The sequence below is a fragment of the Phaethon aethereus genome (genome assembly GCF_964289735.1).
Source record: "Phaethon aethereus genome assembly, chromosome: 10".
Classification (NCBI taxonomy): Eukaryota; Metazoa; Chordata; class Aves; order Phaethontiformes; family Phaethontidae; genus Phaethon; species Phaethon aethereus.
Window position 1 is genome coordinate 12,953,872 of NC_138586.1, and position 15,308 is coordinate 12,969,179.

The following is a 15,308-nucleotide window of genomic DNA, read 5'->3' on the forward strand; positions in this document are numbered from 1 at the left end:
CACAGCACCTGCCACTGTTGGTGAAATATCCACCTGTGGCCTCTGTGACCGACAGCATTCACTTGCACCTAGAGAGGCCAACAAGAGATTTCTCTAGCTCTTTTGGTGGGTACGTACTGCGGCAGGTGGGACTCATGAAAGGATGAGAGGCTCCACTCACCTCTCACAGCCAAAGGGGAATAGGAGCAAAACTCAGGCACCCAAGCAATCTCGTGGGGTCCCAGCACATGCCATCTCTGGTCCAGAAGGCCGCAGGACCAACCCGGGCTTCATGCTTTGATGGTTATAAATGTATTACCTTGATATGCTTTGAGCTGTTGCGAAACGCATCTGTGTTTGCTTCGCACATAAAAGGGGAAGGACTGTATGGAGAGATAGATGGGGGGGATTGACACTAAGGAGCTTCTGGGTGTCTCAACAGGGTTAAGAGGCAATAAAGGTGGAAGGAAAGAGGTGGAAAAATGAGGAAAGGATCAAAGAGTGATGATGGTGTGAACACTGATGGGGAAGGCAGGAATGGAGATGAGAGACAGGAGAGCAGATAATGCAGGACAGGAAGCCACTGGGGTAAGGGAACAGAGGGGAAGGATCAGGGAAGAAAGGGGTAAAGCAGTCTGGGGAAAGAGAGCTGGAGAAGAATGAGAAGTTAAAAGACAGAAAGCAGAGGAGTGGATACTCACTCTGTGAGAAGGAGATGAGACAGAGAACAAACCATTGCCCTGTAAACAGCTCTAGACAGACCACCCTGCCTCTAGGAGATGCGACCAAAGGGAAAGGGAGCAGTGAGCGCAGGGGCCAGAGGGAACGCCGGGGAAGGATGCCACCTTCCCCGCGGCCTTAGCAAGAAGCGCTGGCACCCAGCCAGGCTGCGTCTTCTCCCTCCCCCTCCTCCACTCCTGCTTCTTTACCCACCTCCCTCCCCTTTTAAATTCAAAAATTTCTGTGGTGTGAAATTTCATCTGCTTTGATGGCAATTCACAGAGACACTGCCCATCGGAGGGGAGAGGCTTGCCTGCGCTATGCATGATGCGCTCAGTGAAGCGGTCCCGCTCCCTCCAGCCACCGAGCCAGTCCACCACCACCACTCCCAGTCTCCAGCTCCCCTTTCCTCCCTTAATCTCTTACCACTCCGTGGGCCCCCGGGTCAGTCCCCTCACATGTCACAACCTTTACACCTCCTTCCCCACAAAAATGACATTCATGACCTTGTGCTAATCATTTATCCCGAGGAGGTCTGTAGGCAGTCGTGCTATCAAGCAGCCAAGTCCTCACTGCCCTGCTACTCTGCTGCACAGCTGGCAGGTGGACACAGCTCATTTGGGGGGAGACAGGGCTGTGGAGAAACCACCCTACATCTCAACAAAAAAGGAAAAAAGGTACATGCATTCACGAGATGTCGAGCAGCTTTGGCAGGCTGGGGGCTGATGGAGATTCCCCTTCTCTGCCAGCACCCAGTGGATCCAAACAGAAGCCAAAGTGGCATGGATACCTCACTCTGGAGAGCATCCTTCGACCCAAGAAGAGGTGGAGACCATCCCTAGAAAAGCAGCCATGAAGCTCTAAGTCACACAGGGCAAGTGCTAGGTTTCTGTTTGTTACAATGAGGAAAGCTCTGCCCAGCTGAAGCTTGTATTGACAAAGCAGGTGTTGGCACAGAAAAGGGTAATGCAACCTTACCTTGCTGTCCCTACACCACTGCCTGCTCTGCAAGCTGAATCTGGCAGCAGCAGAGGACTGTCCTACCACAGCTGCAGATCAAAAGGGAATGCTCAAGTTTCTGCAAACCATCAGTCTTTTAGAAATATCAGTTCTCTGACATGAACACCACCAGCCATTCCATTCCCTCTCTGATCCTCCTCATCGCTGTTTACTTATTAATGGCTTCTTCTGTCTTATTTAGAATGATTATATAAGTTCACAGGCACAGAGTAGCATGAAGGTCTGACCTGCTATTAAAACCTGCCATGACTGAATGTCTTCTTTCCATGTCCTCCTTACCCTGTTACTGGACACCTCCAAGGTAGCTACCCTTTCAGCTCCTGCCCCAGTCAGATCTGCCTCTACCAAACTTCAGCTCTGAAGGCCCTCAGCTACCCATTCACCCTTTACATCGTGTCCAGTGTGTTGGGAGAACCAAATTCACCAGCAACAAGTGTAAGGGGCCAAAAAAGACTTCCCCAAAATACCATTTGATTTCAAAAGGAGCAGGTTCAGACTCTCTAAGGAGGACTAGGTGGAAGAGAGAGGAAGACTGTTACCTTTGAGGGGTTCATAAAGCAAGTGGGGTCGCTTTTCCCCTTAAGCTCATCTTTACAAAATAAACTACTGCACTGTCTGCATCATGACTGTGTCTATAGCAGCAAACTAAACATGCCTGGCAGTGGTTTCTGGGACCAATGTCAATTGGTACAGAACAGCTTTTGTCTGCAGTTAAATTCTTACCCTCCAGTAAAGGGGTCTGGCTGCATGTAAAATGCCTATTAAGAATGGTCACCAGCCTCTGCTGTGCTCTAACTGGGAAATGCCCAAGAGACTGTTCATGGACACAGACCAAACCCAGGAAACAATTTGACTATGCAGACCACTGATATCCACTGCCCAGGAATGTTCTCTGATACCTTTGGCTTCAAAAAGATACTGCTTAAAATTCAGTATGGATGAGAATAGGAGTATAACACAAATATCCCACCATTGCTTTCCTAATTCAAGGGGAGACAGAGCCAGCAGTTCAGGCACTTACATACCCTATTTTGCAGGTAAAGATTAAGTGTCATTATGCAGGGACCAACACAAACACTCTCACAGCAAAAGATAAACATTTTTTTAAGTTACTGGTTGCAACTTCTTGGATTTCAAATCTCCTGAGAAGCTGAAGATGCTCGTGCCCCCCCAGGATACAGACTCCCAAAGCTCACAGCAGTTTGCAGCAATAAGGAGAACGGATGGAAGCAGCTCAGGTTTCACAGGACTTGTGCAGGCTTGCTCCATGGGGGAAGTTAGACTCAAGTGAATTCTGGTGACTAAGAGTAGAGAGTGAGAGGCAAAATTGCTGTTTTGCTGAACACGGGAAAAAAACAAAATTGAATTTTTACTCTCTACATTCTCAAAGTCAGTCATAAAAACATGTTGGCAAATGTCACCTTCTGCCTGGCAGTAAGCACAAACGTCGAAGGGCCTGGAGGGATTTATAAACCTGTGGTGAATTTTGCCATTCTTTTAACGTGGTCTGATCTTTGCAAACTCTTGGAGGTCACGTTAGAACCAAGAACAAGGCAAGGATATGGAGTATTTTCCCCTTGTGTCTGTTTGCCTAAAACTGACTCCATAAGCCTTGGCACAATCCTGCTAAGGTCACTCTGTTTCCAAAAGCATCTGTGCTTGCATAGACATCCTTTGATAAATAACAGTGTGCACTTCACTCAGATGGAGGAGAAAAAAAAAAGCTCTTCCAAACTAGTACTCAGGGTACCAGTCACCTAAATCAACAATTTTTTTACCCTGGGAGAGTAAAAAGCAGAGTGAAAAGTTGGCTTGGCTGAAAAGTTTTGCTTTTCTCTCTCTTTGTTCTATTCCAAATGTTCTATGCATCTGGCAAGTTGTCACCTGGAATGGGGGACAAGAGAGACTCGTGAAACATGTTTAAAAAGAGATTAATTTGTTACGGTTGATTCAGACAACAGTGACCTGCCCTTAAAGGAGCAGGAGGTCTCCTCCTTCAACAGGATCAGGCTGGGATGAAGTTGAATTAATAAAACAGCAACCCATGACTTAAACCTGTGGGACTCTGCAAAGAATAGACAGGGTCCAGGGATGGGCTCAGACTGGTGGCTGGGATGGGATAAGCAGAAAGACTAAGATGTGCTGCCAGGGTAAGCAGAGGGTTCAGGGAATGCAAGTTGTTTCAGTGAGCTGTGAGGAGCCAGTGGGAATCAGCTGTTTGTGGATACTCCTTGACCTCTATTTTTGCTAATATACGAGTCAGACTTACACGAGATGTAGCACAAAGAGCAATTCCAGCCAGGCCCTGATGACGTTTGCCTCTGTTCTTGCAACATTAAGGATGGAGAAGCAGCTCTGGCTTGCTGATTTATCTTGTTTTACTGAGCTCCAAATTCTTCCATAGCTTCTAAGATTATTCTGAAATTCCATATTATTAAACTTCCTTCCAGTGTTTCTACCTAAGTCTCTCATCCTGACCCTAGGAAACAAAAATGCAGAAGGGGATCTGTCCTTAACCTCAACTGGGTAGATAAGCTCTTAATTAAATTCTCATTTCTCCTCATCCACCTAATGAACTCTTCTCCCACCTCCTCATCTTGTGCTAAGGAGGTGGCCCAAAGCAGCGCTCCATGGTAGGAGCAGTACAAGGCTGCGGGACTAGCTCCAAGGGGCTGACTGGATGGGCATAAGACCAACTCTTTGCACCCAAGTTACCAAAGGACAGATTTCTGTGGCCTTTGCCTAATCTGCAGAGGGAGCAGGCAGAGCTACTAGAGACAGGGTAGAGTCTGAAACATCTCTCACATTTCCAGAGAAACCTCTTTCGGGGAGGGAAGAGGAAGCAAAAATCGCAGATTTCTTTCCTTCTGGCCTGTGAGACAGGAGAAGAAAATTGCGCAGTGGTCTCAGTACAGAAAAAAACTCCTCAGTCTTAACCCATCAGGCCATCTTCCCTGCAGGAAATCAAATAACACTCATGGAGAGAACAAGGACATGGCTGCAAACAGCAGGCTTCAAGTGAGACAGGAGCACGAGAAACCTTCCTACCAGCTGGAGAACCCAATAACCCCTGACTGGGATGAGTGGAATGCAACACAGACAGAGCTGGGTCCTGATTAAGAGGCAGGTTGGAGATGGGAGCTGAGAAGTTGTCCCCAAAATGAGCTCTAGCAGAGCTGCAGCCGTGGGGAGCAGGCAGGGCAGCCCTGGAGGCACTGTACAGCAGGGTGGCACGGGGGGCTCTGGCAGTGTACCTGGTGATGGATGAGCGAGCATATGGGATGTTTGACATATATCTGTTAACCTGCATTGCTTTCCTGTGTAAGGTGAGCTAGAAGTGGTGCTCTAGCTGCTGCCTTGCCCAGGAACAAGGTCTGGTCCACAAGCAGGTCAGCTGTAGCTTGCTGCAATGTGAGGGCTGATGTCCCCCAGGAGCCACCACCTTGCAGGGAGGGGCTGACTGATGGGAACTCACCCCCATGAGATGCAGAAATTAAGCACTACCAAAGCAGATGTGCCCAGCTTCTCCCAGTTTAAAACCGCACATTTTGAATTTTTTAAAGAATGACAAATCTCCCCCCTTGCTTTAAGCACTGAACAGGTATTTACACTGATGAGGACAGCAGGGGTCTGTTTCCCCAGGAGAGCACTCACTGGGCTCAGAGCCCCGCTATGCCTTGGCACCTTTGCATGCATCCAGGCTGCTTCATCTCTAAAACATACCTCATTGCAATGACTATCACGGACAGGGATAAAAAAAAAAACAAACAAACACAAACCAAACACAAAACACATGCACATGCTCCCCCCCTGCCACTACCACCTTCGCAGGAGGAGATCCCTCATTCTCTCTGCACAGGATTTAGTCTCCGTCATCAAATTCCTCTGCAGCTTTTCAGTTGCTCAGTTTACATTGCCTGGGCTCCTCGCCAGCCAGGCGTTGCATCTCACTTGCCGTCCACCCAGCTTCGCGCCTGCTTCCCAGGGTCCCAGCCCACCCCACCGCCCGCGAGCTCAGGGGTGCGGTCTGGGCTCCTCAAAGCACTGTTTTACTGGAATCTGGTTTTGTCCCTAATCGGAATGAAACCAAATAGCTTAAAGATTTCCCTGAAGGATGTTTTAAAGGTGTTTTCAAATATTATTTCAAATTACCATATGAGAATTTCAGCGTTGTTATAGTTGTTTCTATTTTTAGGTCTCTGAAAACAGCTAGCAACTGATGACATCAGCATTTGACAAGTGTCAACTTGTTTCACTACCAAATGGATGCTACATGGTTTAGAAAAGGAAATAAACATCTCAGAGTGTAATATACATCTTGCACATGTGATAATGTAAAGCTTATTGAATATTGGGACAGGGGTGGACTAGAGAGTCTCTGGACCTCCAGAGAGAGCCTTTGATGATTCTGTATGTTACTCTCAAACATTAATAGTGGCAGTACAGCAGCTTGAAATAGTGAGGGAAATATTGACACAAGTGAAAAATTCTCTACATAAAATTAGGAGTGAAACATCAACATTCTCTGAAATGCTTTTTCTTAAACGAAAAATTTCTCCCTAATCTTTTGTTTAAAATTTGATGAAACCAATGCCATTTCTGACAAAAAGCCATTAGGAGGAAAAATATATTGAATTCATCCAGTACTATCCAGCTCTTCCTCACTACTTTATCCACCTCCCTCCACCACCCAACAGCTGATTGCTTTGTTCTTGTGGGTAGTTCCTTTAAAGCCTCCCTTCATATTGCAGACTTTCTACATCATTTTAGCACTTTCCTGCTGCGTGCCACAGGTGATCAGATCTCCTATGCTTCACAGGCACTTTTAATTCCTGCAAGGCGTTTGGGGGCCAGGTGAGTTCAGGCACCATCATGCCAGGTTACACATCCTAAAAACCCAGTCAGCTCTGCCGGTTTGCATCCTCCCACCACAGAGTTTGCAGAGATAAGCGTGCCCTCTGGGCTGGATCTGGGCTCATTTGGCCTGCTGGGATTTATGCCATCTGCTAATTCACTGGGAAAGGGGGTAGGGAGCACCAGCCCCAACTCCAGCCCCGCAGTAGCCCAGCATCACTGCCCCGGTGCAGCCCGCTGCTGTTTATGCATTCCTTTTGTGGGAGACCTGGAAACCGGCTTTTAATCTGAGCCCACTGTGCATTCATTTTGGAGTAAGCTTCTGTATGGAACACTTTCCTAAGATGTAGCTGTATTACATCTGCTGCACTCCCTTCATCCACTAATTTGCTAATTCTACCAAAAACAAGCATATGCTTTTTCTGACACACAAATTTCACAATGGAGTGGAGTGGAGGAATAAAGGGCTTCATTCACTCATGCAAACAAGTTAGCTGAAGCCTGATCTTGTTCTCAGAGAAGTCAGAAACAAAACAGAATTCTGTGCGTGCTAACTTGGACCTTGGGGTCTGATCCAGCACTGGAGCCTGATCCTGCCAGTTGCTTGAACACTTGCTGAAGGCAGGGGCCTGCCAGGGTGTCATTGTCCCTGGTCTCTGACATCAGAGACTGCTGGAAAGAAAAATTATTTTTGTGCCACAAATAGCATGATTGAGTCACTTTGCTACAGGATCAGCTCAAAGGAGGGGGAAGTGACTGGCGAGAAGGTAGCAGGAGAAGGACAGAGCTGTGGTATCTAGCTCAGGGAAAAACAAACAGGCAAACAAAGGAAAAGAAACAGAAATTGCCTCCTTTGGCCTTCTTCCATCACGCAACTCCATTTTATGAATCCTTCTGAAAAATGCAGGAAAAGACAAGTGCAGGCTTCAAAACACAGGGAGGATCTGCACTTCTCTTCCTGTTTGCAGGACAAGAATGGGTGCATTTGACAAAGATAAAGGGAACACAGGTGAATATTCAATGACTGTTTTCTTACCTGCTTACACCTGCTCTGCACGTGGCTATGTATTTTTGAATAGGACCACAGTCATTTGCACCTGCAAAACTGCACCTAGCACTTCTGTTGTCAGCAAAATCACAGGTGCAGGAGTCAGTACCGAAAGCATCCCTAGAGAAAACATTGCCCATACCGCTATGAATAAAGCTGGAGCGGCTTCAAGCATTCAGGGCCCCTGGCTTGTCCCCCAAAACCCCAGTACTTTCAGGACAGTAAAAGCCAGCCATCCTGACCTGAGGTACAGTTTGGGAACAGGAGCTACTGTTGCTCAGTGCTTCATTTTTGCAATTGTCATTTTCTCCAGGGGCAAGAGAGCAGCTTCCAGGAAAACCAGCCAAAAGTTAAAACAACACAGGCAGCTCTTACTATGGCCCTGGAAATAACAGGGGCAAACAGCTGTCATTTTCTTTCTTTTGGCCTAGATGCAATTTTCCTCATCTCACCCATTTACGCAGGTCATGAGAGGGAGCTGAGCTCCCTTCCCTGCACTGCTGGGCCCTGCGGGAGGGGAAGGGAAGGGACAGTGCTGGAGGGGCTTGCCTAGTGCCCCAGCCTGACCCAGCTTGAGTGCAAACCCTTCACGGAGTTCCACTGCCGGTCACCTGTGCTGCAGGGTTCACACTGCTCATTATTTGAGCTAAATGACAGCTGATAAAAATATACTAGCATTTCTGTTTCTTTTGCTGTGCAGGTGTGTGCATAGATTTCCCACCAGTTCAGGTGGTCTGGCTCAGCAGCAAAGAGCAGCCTGAGCATAACAGCACTCCTTGTGCCCTCCTTCCAAACAGGCTGAATTTATGCTCCTACCTACCCCAAGTCAAAGCATCTTCTCACCTAGGCTTCACTCTTCTTTTAGCACAATGAGAAAATCTGGGCTACGATCTTTCTGGTGGGTCAGTAAAGCTGGCTCAGGGCTCCCTGGCAGTATCAGTCAAACAACATCACCAGCCCAAGGCAGAAGTGGATGTATCTGTCCTGGAAGGAGGAGGCAGAACTGGGACAGTCACACAGTTGGGCTTTTTGCACCTTTTGTTTTTTTCTGGGCCTGGAGCAAGAGGTATCCACTAATTGTAAGGAAAAAACAGTACATACATCACCCCACATGCCACAGCCTTTCCCTCAGCACCAGCAGCAACTGCTGTTCTTTTGGCTTCCCAGGGCTCTGCCGTAGGGAAAGCACAGGGCACAGCCACCTTGCTGCCCTGGCAGGATGATGCCCTGGGCAGCCTCCTACTTTGCTATGCTTACACCCAGCCCTACTCTCCCCAAAACAGCCCTGCTACTTAAAGAGGAGGGAAAAAAACATAACAAGTCAGACTTTGCCATAAAACATGAAGCAGCAGAGGAGCTGATACTGTAAATGGGAAGGGTGGGTGTACCTTCTTTGGAGGAGAAAGGTCTTTCCTCCCCCTTTGCTGCACTGGGACGTAAGCCCAGAGCTGCTATCACAATCATTTGTGAATGTGGAGGCAAGTCTAAAAAGCCAGCTGTGAATTTTGGTGGTCGAAAAGATAAAAAAGAAACCTAGGAGAAAAGCTCAAAGCAGACAAATACAGGGTTGGGAAAATCATTGCCTAGATTTCAGCTACAACATCCAAAACCTGCACTCTTACCTACAACTGCAAACTCCCCTTTTAGCCCCCTGCCCACTCCATTTAACTTTCTTACCTACCCTGACATCTCCACATATCCAGAGAACACAGTGAGGCCAATCTTTGCCACCTCCACTGCACACAAGCACAGCACTTTCAAGGGCCGTGGACGTGCCTACGTAAATTTATCCCAGACACTACAAAAAGCCTCCTCGCTGAGGACCATTCCCCTACTAGATATCATTGCTCTGGTAAAGAGACTTTTTTTTTTAACCGCACAAAAACATGTCTCCTACTTCATACTCAAAAATGACTAAAGTGATTTGACTCAAATGCTACAGAAATTCAGCCTTAGATACGAGAGTAACGAACTCTCATCTCCATAGGCCAAACTTGCAGAAAATTATAAGCAGCTGAAAATGAGCGTTTCAAATGGAAGTGTTATGCAACATGAATGACAGTGACCTGAAACGCTCAGAGCAGCCTATTCCCATCTCCAACATTTGTCTATAGCAGCACAGAAAACTTTGGAAGTCTGAAGGAAACAACCATTTCCAGCTTGGAGAAAGAAAAGATACTTGATACTGTGCAACACGAGTATCTTTTGGGTCTTTGCCTTACAAGAATATCTTTGGAAATAGGGGAAGTTTAGATGAGATATTCTCAACCACAACCAGCAAAGATTCCCTTTAGACTTACCTCAGGCCATACAGGACAGTCCCATCAGGATGGAGCCGAATCATGCGATTCTTCACCGTCACCCCATGCAGAAAGGACTTCTTGTCATTCAGGAAATAGGTGTCAGGCAGCCACAATTGGTCAGCCACCCGATTGTCCAGGGTCAAGTTGAGAGGAAGGTCGTTATACGCCAGGCGTTTGTCCCGCCAGCTCTGCTGGAAGTACATGGTGATGGTGTAGTCCTGGGAGAGAAACATGCAAACGTCAGCCTGGCTCCAGGGTAGGGACGTAACTCATTGCCTTCACTACTGCTTCTGCTGAGACCTTTAGTGGGTCTCCAAATTCCTTGACACCCAAATGTTTGTGTCCACATCTCCACCAGTTGGGGAGATGGTGCTTTGTTCTGGGAAAATGGAAACAAGCCTGAGCTTTGTAGGGGACAAAACAACATTACATAACTCCTGTCAAACAAAACTACACCCCACTCATGTTGTCCCAGCCTGCTTAGAGTTTGGCTGCAGAACTAGTAGAAGTTATGACTAAGATAGCACTGAAGGATGTCAACCAACAGTGGTCTACACTGCATCAAAGTCTTTAAGGAGTGATCTCCCAATTAAGTCACGTAAGGGTGTCTGAACACGATGCTGTCACACTCAGCCACTGCTTGTTACCACACAGTTGGTGTAAGCCAATTTCATTTTGAGCAGAAACTCGGGAGATTCCCAAGAGCACATGGAGAATCTCACCTTGAGGCCAAGGTTTCAAAGTCAACCCAGGCCAGCCATGACAAGTTATTGGCACTTGCCTTGTTATATGAGCTAAATTGGGAGTTCATTGCAATTCTTAGGAAGGGACATATGTGGAGGAAATCTGTCACCAGTGGAGTATGATCCACTGGTAAAGGGGTAGTTCCCTAACCATCCCCAGCTAACACAACGCCATACACATCTCCTGCTCCTCTCTTGTTTATTAGTAAAAAGTTGACACTTAAAACTGCTGCTAAGACAAGAATTTTATAGAAGGCAGGGAGAGCTCTTTGGTGGTCCACAGCTGTAGCTCTGCAGAAACCATACAAGTTGCTGGACAGTAACAGCACATCCAGGGGAGATTCAGAGGCCCTAGATCAGCTTGTTCAGAGACACAGTATTGTGGCACCACACTGGAAGAACAATTATTTCTGCTGAGGTAAATGAGTAGTATGGGAAGGGGTCTTGTACACACCAATGACAGAAGATGTTCTCACTACCGCCCTTAAATAGGCTAGGACCCAAGATTTTGGGGGGTAAGGTAGCATTAAAATAACAGGGTGTTGGTTAGGAAGTGGGCACAAGTCTTGCGGACAGTGGCCTTACAGAAGTCAGTGATTTTTTCAGAAGCTCTTGAATAAAAAGCATTTTTGCAAATGCATGCAAATGATCTCGAACAGGTGGGGCCAGAGATGCATTGTCTCCTCCCAAGCAGATACCTACAGTGCCACAGGAATCCTCCTGACCACACAGATTTGCATGACGGGCGTTTCTTCTCTGCAAAGTCCAGCTCTGTGCAAAGGGCTGGTGAGGACCTTGCTCATGCACGAACATCTGCGATGAGCACAGAGGCATCCTGCCTGCCTGTCTGTCTTCTCCCACTGACTCCACTCGAAGCCAGGTTTTATTAGCACCTCTGAAAACAAGCTCAAATAATCCCACATTATGGGTATGCCAGCTTTTAGGTATCTAACTATGATTCAGAAATCTAGACCCACATGCATATCTGAAAGGTCACAGAGTAAATCTGTGGTGTAGACTGGATACAAAAGCTCTGTCACTTTCTGTGTTACATTGAAAAGAACACAGTGACAGCTTTCTGGCCAAGAAACTGTTTTGCTTGGCTTTTTAACAGACTGCTAAACTCCTGCCTCAGAAGCCTCACAGTCCATCTCTCAGGGGCACAAACATTTTCATTTTGGTCAAGACCTTGGAAAGGAAAATGTTCTCCCCAGCACCCTTCCCAGGGTGTTTGGACCTGCATTGCAGTGAGAGCACAGAGGAGCAGAGTGCCTGAGTTCCTGGAGCCTCTTACCCTCCTTGGTAACAGACTGTTCCACTGTCTGTGGGAAACTCTGCTACAGAGGCATCATTTCCACTGTCCCCCTTTAAGAACTCCACCTGCACATCTTGGCAAGCTGCTTCACTGACCTGCATTTTCCTAATCCTTGACAGAGCCCTGTACCACCTCACCCCTAACCAGGCCACCCTGCTGTCGTTGCAGGCTCCTGCCAGCCTTCAAGCAGCAGCAGACGAGAGGTGGCACTGATCTCCAGAAGTCAAAAAAGGGCAAGCTGCTTACAAAGTGAACAGTGGCACCTAAGAGATACACCTTCTAAGCATATCTTCTGTATTTCCAGGATTGATGGGAACAAACTCAGAAGGGTGCAGAAATAAAACCCTACATCCTAGCCATCAGGCTGATGAAGTTCTTCAAGTGCAGAGACTTTTCTGGGGAAGAACAGCAAGCCCAGCCCTGGGCTGAGCAATGTTCTCCAATCTTCCTGGGCTTTTTGGCACAATAGATCTCTTTGGGCAGTATCACGGAAGTCTGGAGCACTTGATAATTATGGTTTATATAGTGCCTGAGGTTTCCCTCAGCCCCTCTCTCTGCTGATTCCTGTGCTCCACTTCTCATTCTCCTGCTCTCCCTACCCCATCACATTGTTGAAGAGTGGGCAGGATTTCTGGGCAGACGGAAAAGCATCCACCCCACAGAGGTCAGTCCTCTGGGAGAACAGATGCCGCTGGCATAAAGCGCCAGGCTATGGGTAGGAGGGATGCTCTTCCTCCAGGCCCCTGTGAAAGGGCAGGGCACAGACCAGGGGGCTGGAGGAAGCACTGACATGGGCAAGTGAGAGGGACCAGTACTCAGGAGAGAAAGCAGTGAGCTTGCCTTCCCCTTTATACCCCATAGCCCGGTCAGGCAGTTATGAAGTACTCACGTGACACCCTAGCATCACCACCTGGCCAAACTCCAGAGCTGATGAGATCTTAATCATAGCTTTCCTTTCAGAGGCAGATAAAATAATGACCAAGGGTGACATCGTTCTGCAGAAGCAGAATGGCCAGATGGAGCCAGTGCATGCAGTGGTTCATAAGTTCAGGAATCGGAAGTAATGAGCCTGATTTTCCTCCAAGTGTTGAACGACAATCCCTTTGTTGTAGGGTTTTGTCTGTCACTGGGCTAATACAAGGTTTTCCCAAACCTCCCAGTAACCAGAGACATTCACAAATCTACTGATGCCAGAGATATACCACAAGCTGAGCTTTCCAGCATCACCAGCAGATGGAAAGTCGGCCCATTTACCAGGCTCAGTGAAGAGCTCCAAAACCAAACACACCTGGAGCCCATGCACACCTCCAGCTCTTCCTTCCAGCTCACCACTGAAGCACTTTAGTGGGACAACATAGCCAAATTTCCCTGCCACCTGTCCTAGGGATAAACAAGAGGGCTTTCTCTGAGCATGTGTACCCAGTAAGCTGCTTTCTCCACTGCTGCTGCTGGAGGAGCAAGCAGGTGGTGCAGACTTTCCACTTGCCTCTAAACTAGCTGCCTAGGCCCTCTCCACACTGCACGAGTGCGATGCCAGTAGCAACAAAAATGCTTCCCATTTTCCTGTTATGGATTGTACTAAGTCTTTCTGGAGAACCATAAAATGCTCAGGCAAGGCCAGAGTCTGGTCCAGGCCAGTCACTGCTGTGGCAAGGATGGGAGAGCTTTGCAAGAGAGCTCCCAGCTCACCCTGCCAGGTACACCTACTGCACTGGGGAGAAAAGGCAGGACCCATGCTGGAGGGAGCATGCCTGTGCCAGGCCACCCTGTGAACCTCCTGCTTCATCTGGTGGCTCTGGGGGAAGGGGAGGCAAGCATGGAGGAAAGGAGATACCAGTCCTCATGAGAAGCTCCATCCAGGTTGCACTGCAAAGACCTTTGGAAATTGTTCAGTGTCAACTTAGATTTCAGTTTTTAAAAAACAAAGGCTGGGACAAGGGAAAGGGGGCCTCTGAAGGGTGGGCACGACCAGAAGTTACATGCCTCCACCTGGTCCTCTGTTTTCCATCCCCAGGAAAAGCAAGGTGTCCAAAATACCTGCAGACTTTCTCTAGCTAGGCTTTGCTACTGTAGCTTAACTGGCCATGTCAGCCTGTACCTACCCTGACCAGCATCTCACTAGGGGAAGCTGAAACACTGTAGTCTACAGCACCAGCAAAGGGAAAGCCTGTTTCGGACCCAGATGAGCCCAGCCAAGTCTCACTGACCTACAACTCACGTGCACTTTATGCCAAAAGAGCTTGTGTGTTTCAAAACAAGCTGTTCCTCTCTCCTCCACCTCTGCTGGCCCAGCAGTAGCCAGATCCCTTGGTTTGTCCCAGAAGTCTGGTACCCAGTAGGTCACAAGCTGCACAGCTCCAACACTGCTTCCAGCCCTTTTATGTACTGCAGTACTCCCGCGCTGGCCTCCCTGCCTCGCGAGGCAGACCTCGCGGGACCACAATCAGCACTACGGCTCTGCCTCTGCCCCTCACAAAGCTGAGATGGCACTTGAGCCTGCTGGAAAGCTGCTCAGCATGACCGTCCCCGTGGGACCCCCCTTTCACAGGCCTCCATTCGGTCTGCTGTGCTGAGCAGCTTCTTCCAAGCTGTCAGTCCCAGACCCCTTTGCCTCCCCCACTCCCAGGTTTTGCAAAGGCTTTTTGCTCTCTTTCTCTCTCCTCCTTCTTGCCATGTGTGACACACACAAAACAGAGGTGAGAGCAACACGTGGAGCCAGCAGACACTTGTGCTGTAGAGGTGCTTCCCTGCAAGAAGGGAGGACAGCTCACTTAGACGCACATAAAAGCCCCAGAGAAGGAAGAGGAGCTTACCTGGGGGGCTTACATGCTGAAATGACAGTGTATCCTACCAGCTACTGAGGACGGGGCAGTTAGCATCCATCTCCAGACAAGAGGAGGAGACTGATAATTGCAGCCTTTCCTGAAACTCAGCAGAGATTCCAAACCAAAAATGGGGATAAGAGGACTGAAGAGTGAAAGGCTGAAAGGATGACAGGAGAAAGGCATGGATGGAGAAGGTATTTCCTGCAGAACCCCAGAGGCAACAAATTCAGTCAAGCATGCACAGGGATTCCCCAGTTTCTCAGAGGACAGGGTAGATACATCTAAGGGAACAGCAGCTGGGGCACAGCAAGAAGGGAAATAGACTGGGACCATCAGTATGAATTCAAGAATGAATTTCCACTGACTCATATTCTAAACACCTTTATTAGCATCTACCATACAAGCCCCTCCGCCTCCATCTCACAGAGCCCCTTTGGGTGTACAATGCTCACCTATCCTTAGAAAGCAAACCTGGGCTCACCCTGGACACTTACCCTTTTG

At 48.1% G+C, this 15,308-nt stretch overlaps 1 protein-coding gene across 2 annotated transcripts in view; it reads right to left on the reverse strand.

Annotated features, from left to right (window-relative positions):
• Window positions 1–15,308, reverse strand: part of LOC309408403 (gamma-aminobutyric acid receptor subunit beta-4) — a 76,295-nt gene that overhangs the window by 13,857 nt on the left and 47,130 nt on the right. For both annotated transcript variants that reach the window (XM_082004218.1, XM_082004217.1), the window contains exon 4: window positions 9,922–10,142. In XM_082004218.1, the coding sequence (XP_081860344.1) occupies window positions 9,922–10,142 (221 nt within the window). The remainder of the gene's footprint in view (window positions 1–9,921; window positions 10,143–15,308) is intronic.